We start from the raw sequence: 17,465 nt of genomic DNA on the forward strand, positions 1-17,465 counted from the left end.
ATTTTTATAAACTTTAACTATATATACAATAATATATATAAACATCATCACATCTTGTATTCTTTCAATATTAAATTAAATATATATTTAAATAATTTTTTAAAAAAATGTATATATTTATTTAAAATTAATATTATTAAAAAGTTTTAATTAAGGTAAAAATAATAATATAAATTTTATATATTAAAATATAAAATTAAATAAGTTATAAAAATTTAAACATTAAAATATAATATAATTAATTTAATTAAAAAAATTAGTAGGAATATAGTTATTATATAAAGTATATTACTAAACCTTTACTAGCAAAATGAAGGTATATTAATAATAATAGTTATAATTTATATTTAAAATTATTTTTTATATTTAAATTATTAAAATTTATATATATTATTAATAATAATTTTTATAAATATATAATTATTATTATTATTATTATTATATTATTATTTTAAAAAATAAAAATAATTAATATAATAATAAAATTTTTAAATAATTTAAATATAAATAATAATAATAATATTTTTAAAATATTATATTTATATAATTAAAGAAATTATAAAAAGAAAATAAAGAAATTAATAATTAAAATGAAAAATTTATAATTATAAAATAAAATAATAATAAAATAGTTTTAAAAAATTAAAAATTTTATTATTTAATATATAATAATATAATTAATTTTATAAATATAAATTAATTATTTAATAATTATATAAATAAAAATATTAATAATTTTATATTTTTTAAAATATAATAAAAAAGAAAAAATGCTTCAATTATTTTAAATTAAAATTTTATATTATATATTTTAAGATTTTAAATATTTTAATTAATTAAAAATTATTATAATATAAAAAATATATTAATATAAATTATTTTAATTTAAATTAATTAAAATAATACATTTGTAAATTTATATAAACGTTTTTATATATTTGTAAACTTATACGGTAAGATTTATTAAAAATTAAATATTTTAATAAATTTTAATTAATTATTTTCTTTATTAATTTATTAATTTTTTATTATTTATTAAAAAATTATTTATTAATTATTTATTAAAAAATTATTTATTAATTATTTATTATTATTTTTTTTTAATTTTTTATAATAATTTTAAAAATTTAATTATAAAAAATAGTTTTAATAAATTATTATTATAAATTATATGGTTAAAATTTAAATAAAAAATAATTTTATGTTATAAAATTAAAATTATTAAAAAAAATATTTAATAAATTATATTTTATTTTATTTTAATTTATATATAATTTAATAAAATAAATCAATTAATTAAATGTTATTAAAAATAATATAATAAGTAATATTAAAAAGGTAATAAAATATTGGGTTATTATATATTATTAAATATTTATTTTATTATATAAAATTATTATTATATATTTATATTATTAAAATAATTTTAATTATTTATATTTTTTAAAACATAAACCTTTTTATTAATTTAAAATCTTATATTATTTATTTCATAATATATATTTTTATTTTTATTTTAATATTATATTTTATTTAATATTTATATATTATATTTAATTAATTTAATAGTAATATAAAATTTTATAATAAATTTTTTATTTAGTTATATATATATTTTTTAATATAAAAATGGTAAAAACAAAGTTTTTAAATAATATTTATATATTAAATTAGTTAAAAAATTAATTAAAAGGTTAATAAAAAAGTTATGGCCAATAAAATTAGTTAATTAAAAATATATATTTTAAATAAATTAAAAATTTTTATTAATGATTATTATTATTAATATATTTTTATTTTATTATTGGAGGCTTATTATTACACCTTATATAATAGGTACATCCCCACTAATTATTTTAATTAAATTAATTTAATTACATTTTAATCTATTAACTTTTATCACTTATTTAATTTAATAATTAAATTTATATAATTTATATTATTAATTTTACTTTAATTAAAAATTTTTAATAATATAAATTTTAATTAAATATCTATAATATTTTAAAAATTATTTAAATATATATATTTATTTAAATATAAATATAATTATAAAAAAATTTTCTATAAAATTTTATTTTAAAACTTTATTAAATATGTTAATTTTTATAATTTATTTAATTTTATAACTTAATATATAAAATTTATATCATTATTTTTATTTTAATTAAATTTTTTTAATAATTTAAATATTAATTAAATATATACATTATTTTAAAAATTATTTAAATATATATTATTCAATTTAATATAAATATAATTGCGTAAAAAAATATTATATAATCACTTAAAAATTATTATTAAATATATTTAAATAACTTTATATTAAAAGTTTATATTAAGTTAATATTTATATTAATAAAAAACTTTAATTAAAGTAAAAATAATGATATAAATTTTATATATTAAATTGCAAAATTAAATAAATTATAAAGGTTAATTTATTTAAATATATTAGATGTATTAATAAATTTTGATAGTAAAACAAGGATGTATTAATAGTAATAGTTAAAATAAATATTATTTTAATATTTTAAAATAGAAATATGTATGATTTTTAATTAATAATAAAAAATAAATAATAATATATTATTATTTAATTAAAAGAAATTATAAAAAATATATAAACGTTTTAATTATTTAATTATAAATTAATTTTATTACGTTTTTATAAAAGGTAAATATAATTTATTAAAAATATTTTTTACGTTTAAAGTTTTAAAATTTTTTATAAAAAATTAATAAATGATAAAAAATTAATAAATAAATAAAAAATAAATATCTTTAACGGATTTTATTATATAAACTTATAATTACATATGTTTTTTTTAAATTATAAGTTAAATTAATTTTTTATATTATTAATAAAATTATATTATTTTAAATAATAAAATATTTTTAAAATATATTAAAAATAATATAAATAAATAATTATTTTAAATTATTTAATAATTTAATTTTTAATATAAATATAAATTTTATAATTAATAATTTAATTTTAAAAATAAAAATGTTAATAATTATTATTAAAAAAACATTAATTAAACTTATTTAAATATGTTAAAATTAAAATTTAAAAAGTAGTAAACTTCGTTTACTTTTACTTTTTGCCATAAACGTTATAAAACATTTAATCCGTATATTTGTATTTATAAAACGTAAAAAAAGCGTTTTTCGAATTTTAATTTTAAATATATTTAAGGTTTTTAATTGTATTTGGTATATATTTATTTAAACTTTTATTAAAGTATATAAACAATAACATAATAAGTAATAATAACGTTTAAAATATTTTTATTTTATTTTTCTATTTTTTCTATTTTTTTTTATTTTTTTTATATATTTATATAATATTATATTATAATATTTATTATAATTAATATGTTAAAATTAACGTTATAATTAACGTTATAATTAATTTTAACTTAAAACGTATACATATTCATTTTATATATAAAAACTTTATTTATTCTATTTTATTTAATTTAATTATTAATATATTAATTAAAAAAATATCTTTAAAATTATTTCAAATTAAAAATTAAAAAATATTTTTAAGAAAATATATTAAAATGTAATTAATTAAGGAAAATTATGGTTAAAAAATGTGCTTTTTTAAACCATTTTTAAAATTTTAATTTCAAGTTATTTAAAATAAAATTAAGCGGTAAAAGTCGTATTAAATAAGTAATATGTTAAATTATTATATATTGTTAAATACTTGTTTTATTAAACAAAATCATTACTATATATTTATATTATTAAAATAGTTTTAATTATTTATATTTTTCAAAATATACACTTTTTTATTAGTTTAAATTTTTATACCGTTAAATAATATTTTTATTTTTATTTTAATATTATATTTTATTTAACATTTTATTTATTATTTTAATTAATTTAATTAATTTAATAATAATGTAAAACTTTATAATAGTTTTATTTAATTTTATGTATTTATTAAACATTATTATTTAATTACATACGTTTGTTTTAATAAAAAAAAGTTAAAAAAAGGTTTTTAATTAATAAATGATTTTTAATATAATATAAGTTTAACTGGAAAAAACCAACTAAAAAACCAATTAAAGGTGTGCATTTTAAATTGTAAAAATAAAAGGCTTAATTAATATATATAAAAATAAATAAAACATTAGTTTTAAAATATTTAATCAAAGATTATATTACTTTTATAATTTAATTAAAAATTTAAACATTATTATAAATTGTTATAATAAACATATAAAATAATATTAATTTTTTTAAAAAATATTAAAATTAATATTTATTATATTTTATAAATAATTATAAAATTATTAATAATATAATAAAATTAAATGGTTAAATATATTTAAAATTAATAAAAAGTTATTTTATTTATAATTATTTAAATTATAATAATTAAAAAATAATAAATTTATAATAAATTAAATAAATTAAACTTTATAAATTAATTATTTTTAAAATAAATTTATTTATATTTTAAATTTTATAATCGAAAAATTAAACTATAAACGCGGTAATAATTATAAAAATAATTTTTTAAAAATAAACTTTTATAATAAAGTTTACATATGTTTTAAAAAAATAATAAGTATAAAATTATTATTATAATTATGTTTAAAAAATTACTATTTTAAAATAAATATTTAAAAAATTAAATATATTAAAAATAAAAAAATTTTAATAAAAAAAACCAATTTTCGATTAATCATTTATTAATTAATTAGTTTATTTTAATTAAAAAAGATTTTGTTTTTTTTTATTTAATACATTAAGTTTTTACAAATCAGTAATTTTTATAAATTTGTTAAATAAAAAGTATTTTTATTTAAACAATATAATTAAAAAATATAAAAATATTTAATTTTTTAAGTTATAAATTATTTATAAAAATAAAAAAAATTAATAAATTATAATAATAATAATAATAAATATTTATATAATTACTAATAATTTAATATTTTAATTAATTAATTATTATTATATTTATTTATTTTATAATAAAAAATAAATAAAATAATTTTATAATTTTATAATAATATATAAATATAAATTTAATTAAATATTAATTTAAATTATATGTTTATTATTAAATTATTTAATAACATTAATAAATAATTTTTTTAAATATATTATAATAATTATTATAAAATTAATATATAAAATAATTTAAAATTAAATTTAAATTATATTTTAATGAAAATATTTTATTAATATTTAACAATTATATTATTTTAATTAATAATAATAATAATATTTATTTACGTTAAAAATATCGTTTAATAATATATATAATAATAAATTTATAACGTTTATATAATTTTAATTTATTAATTTAAAATAACATTTAATATATATAAAATCGTTTAATATTAAAAATTCAAAAAAGTCAAAATTAATAAATTTAACAAATAACTTTAATAATAATTAAATAATTTATTATAAAATTACAAAAAATTTATTAAACGTGCGCTGGTGTGTGGCTAGCTAATTAAAAGCCAGATTTATTTGTGGCGTAAGTTTTGCCCTAAAGTCCTTTTCCCCCGTACGCGCTCTCGCAAACAAGCAACGCAACTAATAGAAACCATATTACTATTTTATTAACAACTCTTAAACATAATGTATTAAAAGGTACATAACAGCGAAATGGGAAATAAAGCTACTACATCTAAGCCTGGTCTACCAAATGTGGGTACTTTAAAAATGAACCAACTCATATAAAAGGCTTTACTAGTAAAAACAAGGGCCAAGTGCATTGGGTAGGCTTATCTGGTTATAAGATGGATTTACTTTAGTCACGTAAGGGTCAATCACATCTCGGGCAAACATATCGAACCTGTACATACGTTTATATTAAGGTTACAAATTAGATATAATAACACCAACATTCCCAACCAGAAAACAGAAAAATTCCAAAACACCACGTCCGTTAATCTTAAAATCCCAATAGTACAATAAACCTACCCCTAATTGAACCGCATACGATTGATGCTCATTCTCCTAGCCGATAGCTAACCAACGTCTCAACCCGGTGGCTGGTGGTACTAAACCCCCGCAGCTGTACCCTTTCGCCGTTGACGATCTCCTTGGCGTCGCTGTCGCCCCATTCGACAGGCACGTCGCTATCTGCGTCGGCATACACTAGGACGTTGAAGGTGCAGTCGCCGGCTAGTTGGGGTAGAAAAGTAACAGAGGCAGTGATCTGGCGGAAGAGGGCGGCGATCTCGGCTTGGATCTCGGACTCGGACTTGGAAGAATCGGGGAGGGCCGTGTTGGAGGCTGACGGAGGCGCGTCGTTCTCTTGGTTGGAAGACGTCTTGGACTTTTTAGATTTGCCGGTATTGAATATGTGAACGTCGAACTGCCATCGTTCGACGTGCTCACCCGTGTCTTTGTCGGTGATGACGATGACTAGCTTGCTGATCTTGCCACGCTGCATCCATTTGTCGAGCTGGGACATGATCTTTTTGATGTACGCCTTGACTTGGTCGTCGGCAGAAACTAACATGTTCAGACCATATTTTTTGACGCTGGTTCCGTTAGTCTGAGCGGTTGATAGAAGCGAGATGGATCGGGTCGGGGTATTACGTACGCTGTGAAATCTTCGGCGGGATAGACACCTCTTTGAAACCTAGCATAGTATTAGTAAAAGCGTATAGGATCGCATGGAGGTAGTCCTGTTACGTACAAGATGGTATGGATCGAGTATTGAAACTGGAACATGGACTGTTAGCTCATCGCTGCTTCATGGGAACGCCTTTACATACGAATTCCGCAACAAGTTTGGCGCTTCCTTTGAGAGCTAATTTATGAACCTTGGATTTGTCCTTGTCCTTTTCTGGTGCGGTTGGCGCCATTGTGATAGATTCTCTGTTGTATATGCTGCTATTCTTCAGTTTATATTCTTCAGTCTAGAGGTTGTAAGCGTCGTGGTTTGTTTACTTTCAAAAACTTTGGCGGGGTGACGAACTACTATGTATAACGTTATTGTAGATAGCGATAAGATAAGATAATATATTTATCGATAAGACGTAGCTAACCCTTCGAGTTTGGGATTTTTTAATACATTGCACCGGCCGGGAATAGCTTCATACGCTCTTTATCTAGGTACTCTTCCGTGTCTTGATCCAAAGTTGACAAGGCCTTGAAAGCTCAATTCGTATGGATGGGTGGTAGATTCAAGTCTCCATTGGAGTTCGTTCTCATGCGACCATGTCTCCGCTCATCTTCCTTTCGCGCGGCTTATAACGCCGGCGCCTACTTGCAGCTAACATGGCCTTTTCTGGGCTCGAAGCTACGATCCCAACGGTGTACTGGATTGAAAAGATGGCCAACTATTGGAACAGGCACATATAATACCCTGCGACGATATAGTAGCTTGAAAACAGGAGTAGTTGGCGATCTCGAACGTCGCATCGCTGCGATTCCTATCGAGCGATTTCGGAACTTTTGTATCGTGGCGCATATCGACCATGGAAAATCCACGCTGTCAGACCGGCTGCTCGAAATTACGGGCACTATATCATCTTCTAATACAAACCGCCAGATCCTCGATACTCTCGAAGTTGAGCGCGAGAGAGGCATCACCGTCAAAGCTCAAACTTGCACCATGATCTATAATCATCACGGACTCGATTACCTGCTACATCTAGTTGACACGCCCGGTCACGTTGACTTCCGCGCCGAAGTTACGAGGTCGTACGCAAGCTGCGGAGGCGCTATTCTGTTGGTGGACGCGAGCCAAGGAGTACAAGCCCAGACCGTCGCCAACTTTTATCTCGCCTTTGCTGAAGGCCTCAAGATCATACCTGTCATCAACAAGATAGACATGGTTGCTGCTGATGTTCCAAGAGTTCTAGAACAGCTCGAGTCTACTTTCGAATTAGATACCAGCAAGGCCATCGGAGTAAGCGCAAAGACTGGTCTCAACGTCAAAGACTTACTACCAGTCGTTGTAGAAAACATACCGGCGCCTACAGGTGACGAATCCAAACCGCTAAGGATGCTACTAGTGGATTCGTGGTACGACAGCTTCCGCGGCGTTATATGTCTAGTCCGGCTTTTCGACGGTACCGTAAGGGCAGGAGACAACCTCGTAAGTTTCGCGACGGGAATTAAGTACACTGTCGGTGAGGTGGGCATTCGATATCCAACACAGGTTCCGCAGACGGTCTTACGCGCTGGCCAAGTCGGTTATGTATTTTTCAATCCTGGTATGAAGAAAATCCAGGATGCCAAAATTGGTGATACGTTCACCACCGTTGGCTCAGAAGACATTGTTGAGCCGTATCCAGGCTTCGCGGAGCCTAAGCCTATGGTCTTCGTCGCCGCCTTTCCTACGGACCCTGCTGACTACAGCCGCCTAGCAGACAGCATCGGTCAGCTCGTGCTGAACGACCGTAGCGTGACCCTCTTCAAAGATCACTCTGAGGCGCTGGGAGCAGGCTGGCGGATCGGCTTTCTGGGTAGTCTACACTGTTCCGTATTTCAGGACCGACTCCGCCAGGAGCACGGCGCAAGTATTATCATCACCGAGCCTGCCGTCCAGACAAAAGTAATGTGGCGGGACGGCACGGAGACGGTCCTTCAGAGCCCTACGGATTTCCCAGATCCCGACGACGGGCGCACCCGCGGCGCTACATTTTACGAGCCTTACGTGCTGGCAACCCTGACGGTCCCAGAAGAATATCTTGGCCGCGCCATAGAGCTATGCGAAGCCAACCGTGGCGAACAAGAGAGCATCGAGTTCTTTCACGGTATGCAGGTTATCCTAAAGTACCGCATCCCTACGGCGCAACTGGTGGATGATTTATTCGGCAAGCTTAAGGGCGCAACTAAAGGGTATGCGACTCTGGATTACGAGGACGCCGGGTGGCGGGAGAGTAAGCTAGTCAAGCTGCAGTTATTAGTTAATAAGCAGCCGGTAGACGCCATCTCGCGTGTAGTGCACCTATCTCAGGTGGAACGGCTGGGCAGGCAGTGGGTTACTAAGTTCAAGGAGCACGTACAGCGGCAAATGTTCGAGGTCGTGATACAGGCGGCGGTCGGCAAGAAGATCATCGCGCGAGAGACTCTCAAGCCCTTCAGGAAGGACGTGCTCGCCAAGTTACACGCCAGTGACATTACCCGTCGCAGGAAACTACTCGAGAAGCAGAAAGAAGGTCGGAAGAGGCTACGCTCGGTCGGTAATGTTATCATCGAACAGGAGGCGTTTCAGAGGTTCCTGGCTAAGTAGGCTGCCAAGTGTATATTGTCTAGATATATCTATGCGAACCCCCGAAACCCCATATATATCTACCAAGCCAGAATATCAACTCCAGAGTATATCAATAGTCAGTACGGATTAGTATATAAGAACAAATGTCTTTAATGGGAGTGTCGAGATGGTACCTAATTGAGATACAGTTATATATGATTCTTATGCTTTAGTCCTACGTTTTCCCACCAAAACTCCAGCCCCTTTTAGTTCTTCGCTATGAATATCATCAGATTTAAGACATATATAGAATTCTATAGCACTAGATTTTGATATAGCCTATGTATACTTCCCGCCACCTGTCGTTCAAATAGGAGTAAATCAAGGATTCTGAAATTATAAATAGCTGATCATTAGGTTTAGGTGGTTACGAAGTCCTCGCATTAGAGACCGAGCACCACATCATCCACACTACATATCCTAATCAAGTAAACAAACCACGGGCCATAGTGAGAGCGTGTATTAACGACTGTCTGCTTCGGAACAAGCGGCACTAAAAAGAAGAAAGCTCGTACTTCTTTAGGGACTTTTATGGTCTCATTCGCAGATCTGACTTGAGTCTAAATCAATATAAAGACAGAGAGCCCGTCAGACATCTAACATCCTAACCGATACTGGCTCGCCTTCAATTCCGCACGGCATCGTGATGCGTTACCTAACGATACAGACAAAGTTGTTAGGCTGGGCATCGATATAGGAACTAAATACTCGGAAATAATATAGATAGGGGTAAACAGGTAAGCTTTATGTAGGGAAAGAGATTTTGAGGAAGCACTGGAATAAATAAACATTCGATAGCAAGCTTGATTTCGTGTATATGCCATTAATTATAGGAGAAACTTCCACTAGTTCGTTTTAATATAATCCTCACTTCTAAAATTCTCACAAATATCAGACTGGGCATAAACCGGAAGAGTCCCCATGAGTTACCTCAATCGTAGCGTGCCGAAATCATAAGAGGCTCTTGTATCATACAATTTTTCCTACGTGTGCCAATCATATGTTACGAATTACTCAATCTCGAGCCACAAACCCCACGAGCCATCAAGGTTCACTGACGTCCCTGCATGAACATTACCATCAAGGTTCTCCATACGGAAGCTTTACATTACCAATCCTTCATGACATAGAAGTCATAACCTCCCCCCAGGTAATAAGCCGGGATGCCTGTGAGGCAAAATATACATAGGAAAGCAGGTCTGATTTGGAGACGTTCCTTCGATACATGTAGGCTGTCTCCAAGATGCCAACAAGGTGCTACAAGTTGTCCCATCAGTTCACAAAAGGAAATAAGCACTCAAATACTTGTGTCTCATAGGCCGATAGATGTATTATCGGTTATAGTCTAGCTCTGCCCTAGCCCTTTTATATTCTAGCGAGGGAAGATTGTAGATTATGATATAAATCGTTCAGCCCCTTGTAGGCGAAAAGAGATTTGTAGTGACCCAAGCCTTGACGTTTATCCTATCTTATAGATTTTCCATAAACGCCCCCCATACTCACTGCGTATCAAATCTAGTGTAATGGCTCCCGCACTGCTCGTCGATACACCCAGCAAAACCGAGAGGCGGCTCCCGGTTACCCTTCTCAGCGGATTTCTCGGGTCGGGCAAAACAACTCTTCTCGAACATATCTTGACATCTCCTGAACATGGCCTCCGAATAGGCGTCATAGTCAACGATGTTGGCGCGCTGAATATAGACGCGGCCCTACTCACCTCGCACGACGTCACTCGTAAGGAGGAGCAGATAGTTGCCATGCAGAACGGCTGCATCTGCTGTACCTTACGAGGCGACTTGCTCGAAGAAGTTGCAAGGCTTGCAGAGGAGAGACAGGTTGAGTATCTCGTCATCGAGAGTTCCGGAGTTAGCGAGCCAATGCAAGTCGCCGAGACCTTCTCTGAGGAGTAAGTGGAAATTACTATTTATAACATCAACGAAGCTTTGATTTACTAATAGAGTGTATCAGGTTTGCCGACATGCATATCGCCGCAGGGTACGACCTCGAGGCAGAGGATCAAGGAAACAAAGAAAATAATAAAAAACTTGCCGAAATCCTAAAATCCGGCGGGCTCTCCAAGGTAGCGCATCTCGATACTTGCGTCACGCTCGTAGACGCCGTAAATTTCATGCAGGATTTTGCAACAGCTGACTTCTTAGTGGACCGTCAAACTGATGTCCCACAGGAGGACGATAGGAACATTTCGGACTTGCAGGTTGATCAGGTAGAATTCGCAGATATTGTCATAGTCAACAAGTGCGACCTAGTTACCAAGGACGAAGTGAATCGGATTAAAGGGGTCGTGAAAAAGCTTAACCCTAACGCCAAGATCGTCTCAACTGTCAAATGTCGGCTAGATATAGGCGAGATATTGGATACTCGTTTGTTCTCGTACGAAAAGGCGGCCCTCAGTGCCGGATGGCTAAAGAGTCTAAACGAAGAGATCAGCCCCGAGACGGAAGAATACGGGATAGGTACATTTGTCTATCGAGCTCGTCGTCCCTTCCACCCGGCACGGCTCTGGGATATGATCAAGTCGGTATTTGTCGTTATTCAGACGGAGTACCAGATCGAAGGAGAAGACATGGATGTCGATGATATAGATAGTGCTGTCGAAGACAAGGGCGAGGACGATGATGAGGACGAAGAGACTGACGATGACACCGATATGGAGGACGAGCAACCTCAACTTGACCCCAAAGCACGATTGGCTTCGAAGATGGCAGACGGCACTTTCGGGCCGCTGCTACGGTCAAAGGGATTTCTGTGGTTAGCAACTAGGCCTAGGATGGTGAGTACCTCGGTAATCTATTGAAACTCCCACGTTAACATAGTTATCACCTAGTATGGTGAATGGTCACAAGCAGGTGTAATGTTGACCATATCTGGGCAAGATCTCTGGCGCTGTGAGATTCCGGAGGACGAATGGCCGTCGGACCTAGAGACGAGAAAAGCAATAACCCGCGATTTCGACGGAAAGTGGGGAGATCGGCGACAGGAACTTGTCTTCATCGGCCAGCAAATGAGGAATGGTGGTGAAAAGCGTTTACGAAAGGCTCTCGACGTCTGTCTCTTAGACGATGAAGAGTTCCTCGATTGGGAGGCCGCCATGGAGTCTGATGATATCCAGGAGAAGTTGGACGAACTATTCGAGGACGGATTCGAAGATTGGCTCGAGACTAGCCACGAAGGACATGACCATAGTAACGGTCATAGTCACGGAGACCATAAGCACTGAGAGTGGTTCGGTATGCCTTTTACGTTTGAATTTACACTTGCGTGGCCAATATTATTTATGAGAAACTGGTTAACAATCGGTATAGTTGTCGATCGAAGTTGTAGGTTAATCCGCATAGAAGTTAATGTGCACTGTAATTAAGACCTGCTGTAAATAAATAGTAGCTACAAGGGGGTATAATAGTTGGCAATAGTAGCATTCATTTCGTACTAGGTATTCGACCATTTCCACTTGCGTACCTAGACGACCTTGAATTAGCAGCTAACACAGGTACTCATGGTATTAGCGTCATTTGTTCTAACCGCAGTCAAAATATCGACAAAGACCACGGGACCAAGTTTGCTATATCTAGGTACGAACTACGAAAGTAGCGCATGAGGTACCAAGTTATCCGCCATCATATCCTCGAGCTGTTTGATAACCCATTCCTGACCCCGCGGGCTTGCGTTGAATACGCTACCGACGTCGACTTGCGTACCCCCCTGTGAGTAGGCTTGGAGAGACTGTGCGATTGTTGACTTTATCGAAGCGACATCTCTCTCTTCATCGTCTGGAGTCAGCCTGCTCGCATTGCGGTAATATACCTCTGCGTTCTTAGCATTCTGAGAGGCCGTGCTTACGGCTGTCTGATACGACGTCGGCGGGAACGCCATAGTGTAAAGATATAAAGACGCGTCACCGCGTAGGAGGTGCGTAGTAGCTAGATCCTCCTGAGTGATTCCTCGTATAGCCGATGCAGACTTTAGGCTTGCTATACTCGCCGTGAGAATATTCCACCGTAATGTTGACTGTGATTGGGCATCCCCGTTGTTAGAATCTATTAGTGCCGAGTTGAGTGCTAGGAGAGAGCGAGCATTTGCTATAAGGCCCTCTGCGGAATTCTCAAGCTGAAGTTCCGAATTTGCGAAAACCGAGTTTACTTCTCGACTATAAGTTTCGGCATCAATCTTCCCAGACCTATAACCGGCTTCTAGCATCACCGAAACAAGATTGGCTCTCGCTAGTGCGACTTCCTGTAACCTGTCATGCTGTTCACACGAGACGGCCTGTACCTTTTCGACGAGACCTGACGAAACTTCCTCGACCCAGGCGAGCGTGTTTGTGGGAGCAGCTTCGGGCGAAGAGCTCAGAATGCTACAGAAAGTGGTGAGAGTAGCCAGCTGAGCGAGAAGCGTATCGATAAGGGTGTCGTTGGTGACCGGCTCAACTACGTTGAACCATTCTTCGTCTTCCTTAGCACCACCAGACGAGCTGTTTCCTGATCCGGAAGCCGGCACGGCTTTGTCACTAACGTCTTCTCCTTGCTCGTTAGCAAAACGTTCCTGCTCGAGGAATTCCTGATATTTTTGCTCCTGTAAGCCGAGACACGCGCTTTGCAGGTCGAGCGCTTCTCGGAGAGCCTTCAAAGCTTCAGCCTCGGTTCCAGCAGCGTCTTCATCTTCATCGGTGGCAATCAACTCGGCAATAGCCGTAAGAACTTGCGACGTATTGAAGAGCGCGTCTGGATTATCCGGGTCTAGCTTTAACGTGTACCGATGCGACGCCAATGCCTCGTCTAATACGCCTTTTAAGGGCTGCTGCAAATTCTCAACAAGAATGGGATGCGTAGCAATCTCTAGCTGCACCCGGGCCCTGCGGAAATTATTAGCAGATGCATCATCAGACAGAAAATGATGCCACTATCGCGCTTCAAACCGACTAGAAAAAATAGGTTCGTCGTTCGAGAAAGAATCCTTACTTGTTGTAGGCGAGGTCGATGCTTTGAGGGAATTTGCGAAGCCCTTGATCGTAGACATCAATAGCACGCTGAAAGAATCTCATGGATTTAACAGCATCTCCCGCACGCCATTTTCCAGCGGCTTCTTCAAAGTCGACGCCGGCAGATTGGAAGTCGTCTGCCGTGTCCAGCTTTTGCTCTTTCTTTGGCTTCGCTTTTGATTGCTTCGTAAATGATTTTGGTTTGGCCATCTTAATGGATATAAAGGTAGTTATTTCCTTCTATGATGTATGGCTCCACTGATTGGGACTGGTTGGGATGATGATTTTTCGGGGAGATTTTTTTTTTTTTAATTCGGGAACGGGGTAGGCGTAATAGGTAGATAGAAACGGGGTAGGTAGATTCGGGGGCCGAGTTTTGGCTAAAAAGCCCCACACCGTACGCGGAACGGCCCGTCTATCTAATGCTACCTTAGGTACGCTTCAGACCCGGTCGTACGCAATATTTGCTAGGTAGCATATATTGATTGTACTGCAACTAGTAGGTGTAATAATAATAACGACGAGGCAATTCTCTAGAGGATATATATTGTAGTTTGTAAATAAGAAATAAATACACGCATCTACTCTTTATGCGGCATTCCCCGTTGCCACCCCAACCGATCAATTTATGGAGAGCTGAAGCGCTTGATACCTAAATAATGAAGATATCATTCAACTTATCATACTATATTCTGCATGTCCTCATTTCCAGTCAACATTTAAGAGCCGCTTTGTTTTATTTAGTGAGGATTAGTCTATGTCAAACATTATGCGAGAAAGTATTATTGTAAGAACTATTGACCTATTTTAGGTTGGTCCATTAATATGGTATTTCCTAACTTCTTCAGGAATCCAGAGATCCGGTGGAGATAAGTTTCATGAAGATAGTATTTTGAATTGGACTATTCGTAGGTACGTCTTGGAGGAACTCGGATACAGTTCTCAACACAATTTATGAGAGACACGACCAAAAGATCCAAGTCCCGATAGATCTTGGTTAACCATTGGTAATTAAACATAAGCTTGTGATGAGCGAATCTCGTTCATCGTCCCTAGATTCCTTCTTGATATAAGTACCTACTCATAACCGCGTTAAAGAATCGCGCGTAAATTTTAACTACGCTTAAGCAACAATCTCTTCACGTCATCAATATCTGACAACTATTGAACCTACGATACGAGGCTGACGACACCAAAAACTTCACGTGTGCTAGGCTTTGACTTAGCTGAGTTCATAGTAATAATCGAGCTATTCAAGACGAGATTATAATCTTCAAGTAAATATCAAAACTATCTAATGACTATCTAATGAGCATAACTAACTTTAATTACTCACTAAAGTCTACGATGGAAATAGCAGATAATAACAGAAATGGTTAACGAATAATATATATAACACGTCTGAAAACTGATTGCCTCGTATGGTTCTCTTTATTGCCAGTCCATACGGTCAGCAGAGAATGTTTCATCATGAACTCCGTCTAGGCTTGTAGGACGAAGTAACAGTGAAGCTAAAAAAAGAATTACTAAAAGAATCATCATGCTAATTCGAACTGGAGATCGCGCAGAGCGTAGTGTTTTTTCTACCCAATAGTAAGCTGATTTTCGCGCTCCATACGAACCAAAATCCGGTTAGTTTCCTATTCGAGATCCGAATCCTATAATATATCTGCCGCTGGGCTGAGCCAAGCCTCATTTGGTGGCGTCAGCTACATTCGCATGACCTTACATTGACCGGTATCCTATCTCAGGGGCTCTCTTGCCCTTTCGAGCCTCGTCAATGGCTGATGAAACCATGGCAATAACTACAAGGGAGAGGTTTTGTCGTCAATGGAGAAGACTTAAATAGATGGATATCCGTGAATAATATTAAGGTCTTGAAAAATATTCAACCTCAACTTTCTCTAGCACCATTAATATCTATTAAGTTTTTACAATTGAACAGCACAAGAATGAAGGCTGTTACTACAATCATCGCTACGCTAGCATCAGCCGGCTCCGTCCGAGCTCATGTTGCAGCGTTTACAAAGGGCATGTACTGTCTGGTAAGTATTCTTTTCGTCTGTGATCGTTGTTATATAATAACCTAGCTAGAACGGTACTCAACCTGGAGTGGAAGATTTAAACACCAACACGGTCGTAAATCCCCTTTACGAAATCCCGAAAAGCGAATGGTGGATGCAGCACGACCGCGGCTGCGACTCGGATCAGTTCCGTCCTAGCCCAGGCGACTTTCTGGAGCTCCCGGCCGGTGGATCTTTTACTGTCGAGTTAGCCCACAACCGTGCCCAAACTACTCTCTCTTACGATGGGAAATTTACGTCGGAGTGGCCGGATGGACAACAGCATCCGGAAGACTGGCACAGCCCGACTCCTAACGACTGCCTTGGCGATAACCCTGATGGTTTAGGGGGCGCGATGCACACCCACAACGAATCGACTGCCGCCGGCACTGCTTTCGCCATCTCCTACAACTCGGATATCTCCAAGGTGACGATGGAGAACTTGGCGGTATTTACCGTTCTGGAGCAGTACGCACATCTCTGTAACTAGACGACCGCGTACAGACGTAATAGCTAACAGCGGTGACAGCACACCATGGAAACGCTTAGCCACTTACCAAGTGCCTCGCGACTTACCACCATGCCCTGAAGACGGTTGCTATTGCGCGTGGCTGTGGGTCCCGGATGGATGTAAGCCAAACACTTTTACTTTTCATTTATCCAAGTACTGCGTACTAATAGGTATTTATTAAGGCGGCACACCAAACATGTATATGCAAAACTTCAAGTGCCGCGTTACCGGCTCTACTTCTACGAGAACTGTTGCTCCCGCCAAAGCGCCGGTATACTGCGGCGATGGACAGACCCCCTGTATTGCCGGGGCAAAGCAGATGATTGCTTGGAACCGTACGTGCATTCCTTCGTACCCTGTTATTCCTTCCCCTATTGACGTGACATGCAGAGGCCGATGGGAACAACGTCGAGACACCGGCTGGCGTGTCTCCCGGTTACAACCAGAAGATGGGTTGGCAGCCCGGTGCGCAGAATGACATTTTCCAGTAAGCGCAGAAGTTCAATCCTCTGCTCGAAAAGAGATAGAAATCAGTCTTGGCTTTCGTTGTTTTCCAATTAGATATAGATGCGGTACTTTGGCTGGCTGTAGCATATTCTTTCTTGTTGTTATACTTCCATCGTATATTTTACTCTC

General features: G+C 34.1%; 5 protein-coding genes across 5 annotated transcripts; 3 read left to right on the forward strand and 2 right to left on the reverse strand.

Moving 5' to 3' along the window:
• Window positions 1-5,995: 5,995 nt before the first annotated feature.
• GL218_01037 (Mitotic spindle checkpoint component mad2) lies at window positions 5,996-6,860 on the reverse strand (the record flags this gene model as incomplete). Its single annotated transcript, XM_033577483.1, has 4 exons — window positions 5,996-6,533; window positions 6,596-6,634; window positions 6,692-6,717; window positions 6,771-6,860. The coding sequence occupies 4 exons, from the start codon at window positions 6,858-6,860 to the stop codon at window positions 5,996-5,998; spliced, it is 693 nt and encodes a 230-aa protein (XP_033438597.1).
• Window positions 6,861-7,207: 347 nt separating this feature from the next.
• On the forward strand, window positions 7,208-9,238 carry GL218_01038 (Translation factor guf1, mitochondrial; the record flags this gene model as incomplete). The annotated part of the gene is made up of 1 exon (XM_033577484.1): window positions 7,208-9,238. The coding sequence occupies one exon, from the start codon at window positions 7,208-7,210 to the stop codon at window positions 9,236-9,238; it is 2,031 nt and encodes a 676-aa protein (XP_033438139.1).
• Window positions 9,239-10,782: 1,544 nt separating this feature from the next.
• On the forward strand, window positions 10,783-12,497 carry GL218_01039 (putative metal chaperone YciC; the record flags this gene model as incomplete). The annotated part of the gene is made up of 3 exons (XM_033577485.1): window positions 10,783-11,165; window positions 11,228-12,050; window positions 12,105-12,497. 3 exons carry the CDS (start codon window positions 10,783-10,785, stop codon window positions 12,495-12,497), a joined length of 1,599 nt encoding a protein of 532 aa, XP_033438140.1.
• A 359-nt stretch (window positions 12,498-12,856) lies between these two features.
• On the reverse strand, window positions 12,857-14,465 carry GL218_01040 (uncharacterized protein; the record flags this gene model as incomplete). The annotated part of the gene is made up of 2 exons (XM_033577486.1): window positions 12,857-14,129; window positions 14,236-14,465. The coding sequence occupies 2 exons, from the start codon at window positions 14,463-14,465 to the stop codon at window positions 12,857-12,859; spliced, it is 1,503 nt and encodes a 500-aa protein (XP_033439197.1).
• A 1,742-nt stretch (window positions 14,466-16,207) lies between these two features.
• GL218_01041 (uncharacterized protein) lies at window positions 16,208-17,320 on the forward strand (the record flags this gene model as incomplete). The annotated part of the gene is made up of 5 exons (XM_033577487.1): window positions 16,208-16,300; window positions 16,350-16,786; window positions 16,848-16,948; window positions 17,012-17,164; window positions 17,220-17,320. The coding sequence occupies 5 exons, from the start codon at window positions 16,208-16,210 to the stop codon at window positions 17,318-17,320; spliced, it is 885 nt and encodes a 294-aa protein (XP_033437988.1).
• Between the last annotated feature and the right edge of the window lie 145 nt (window positions 17,321-17,465).

This window comes from Daldinia childiae, assembly GCF_008694065.1.
Source record: "Daldinia childiae strain JS-1345 chromosome Unknown Scaffold2, whole genome shotgun sequence".
In the NCBI taxonomy this organism is placed as follows: domain Eukaryota; kingdom Fungi; phylum Ascomycota; class Sordariomycetes; order Xylariales; family Hypoxylaceae; genus Daldinia; species Daldinia childiae.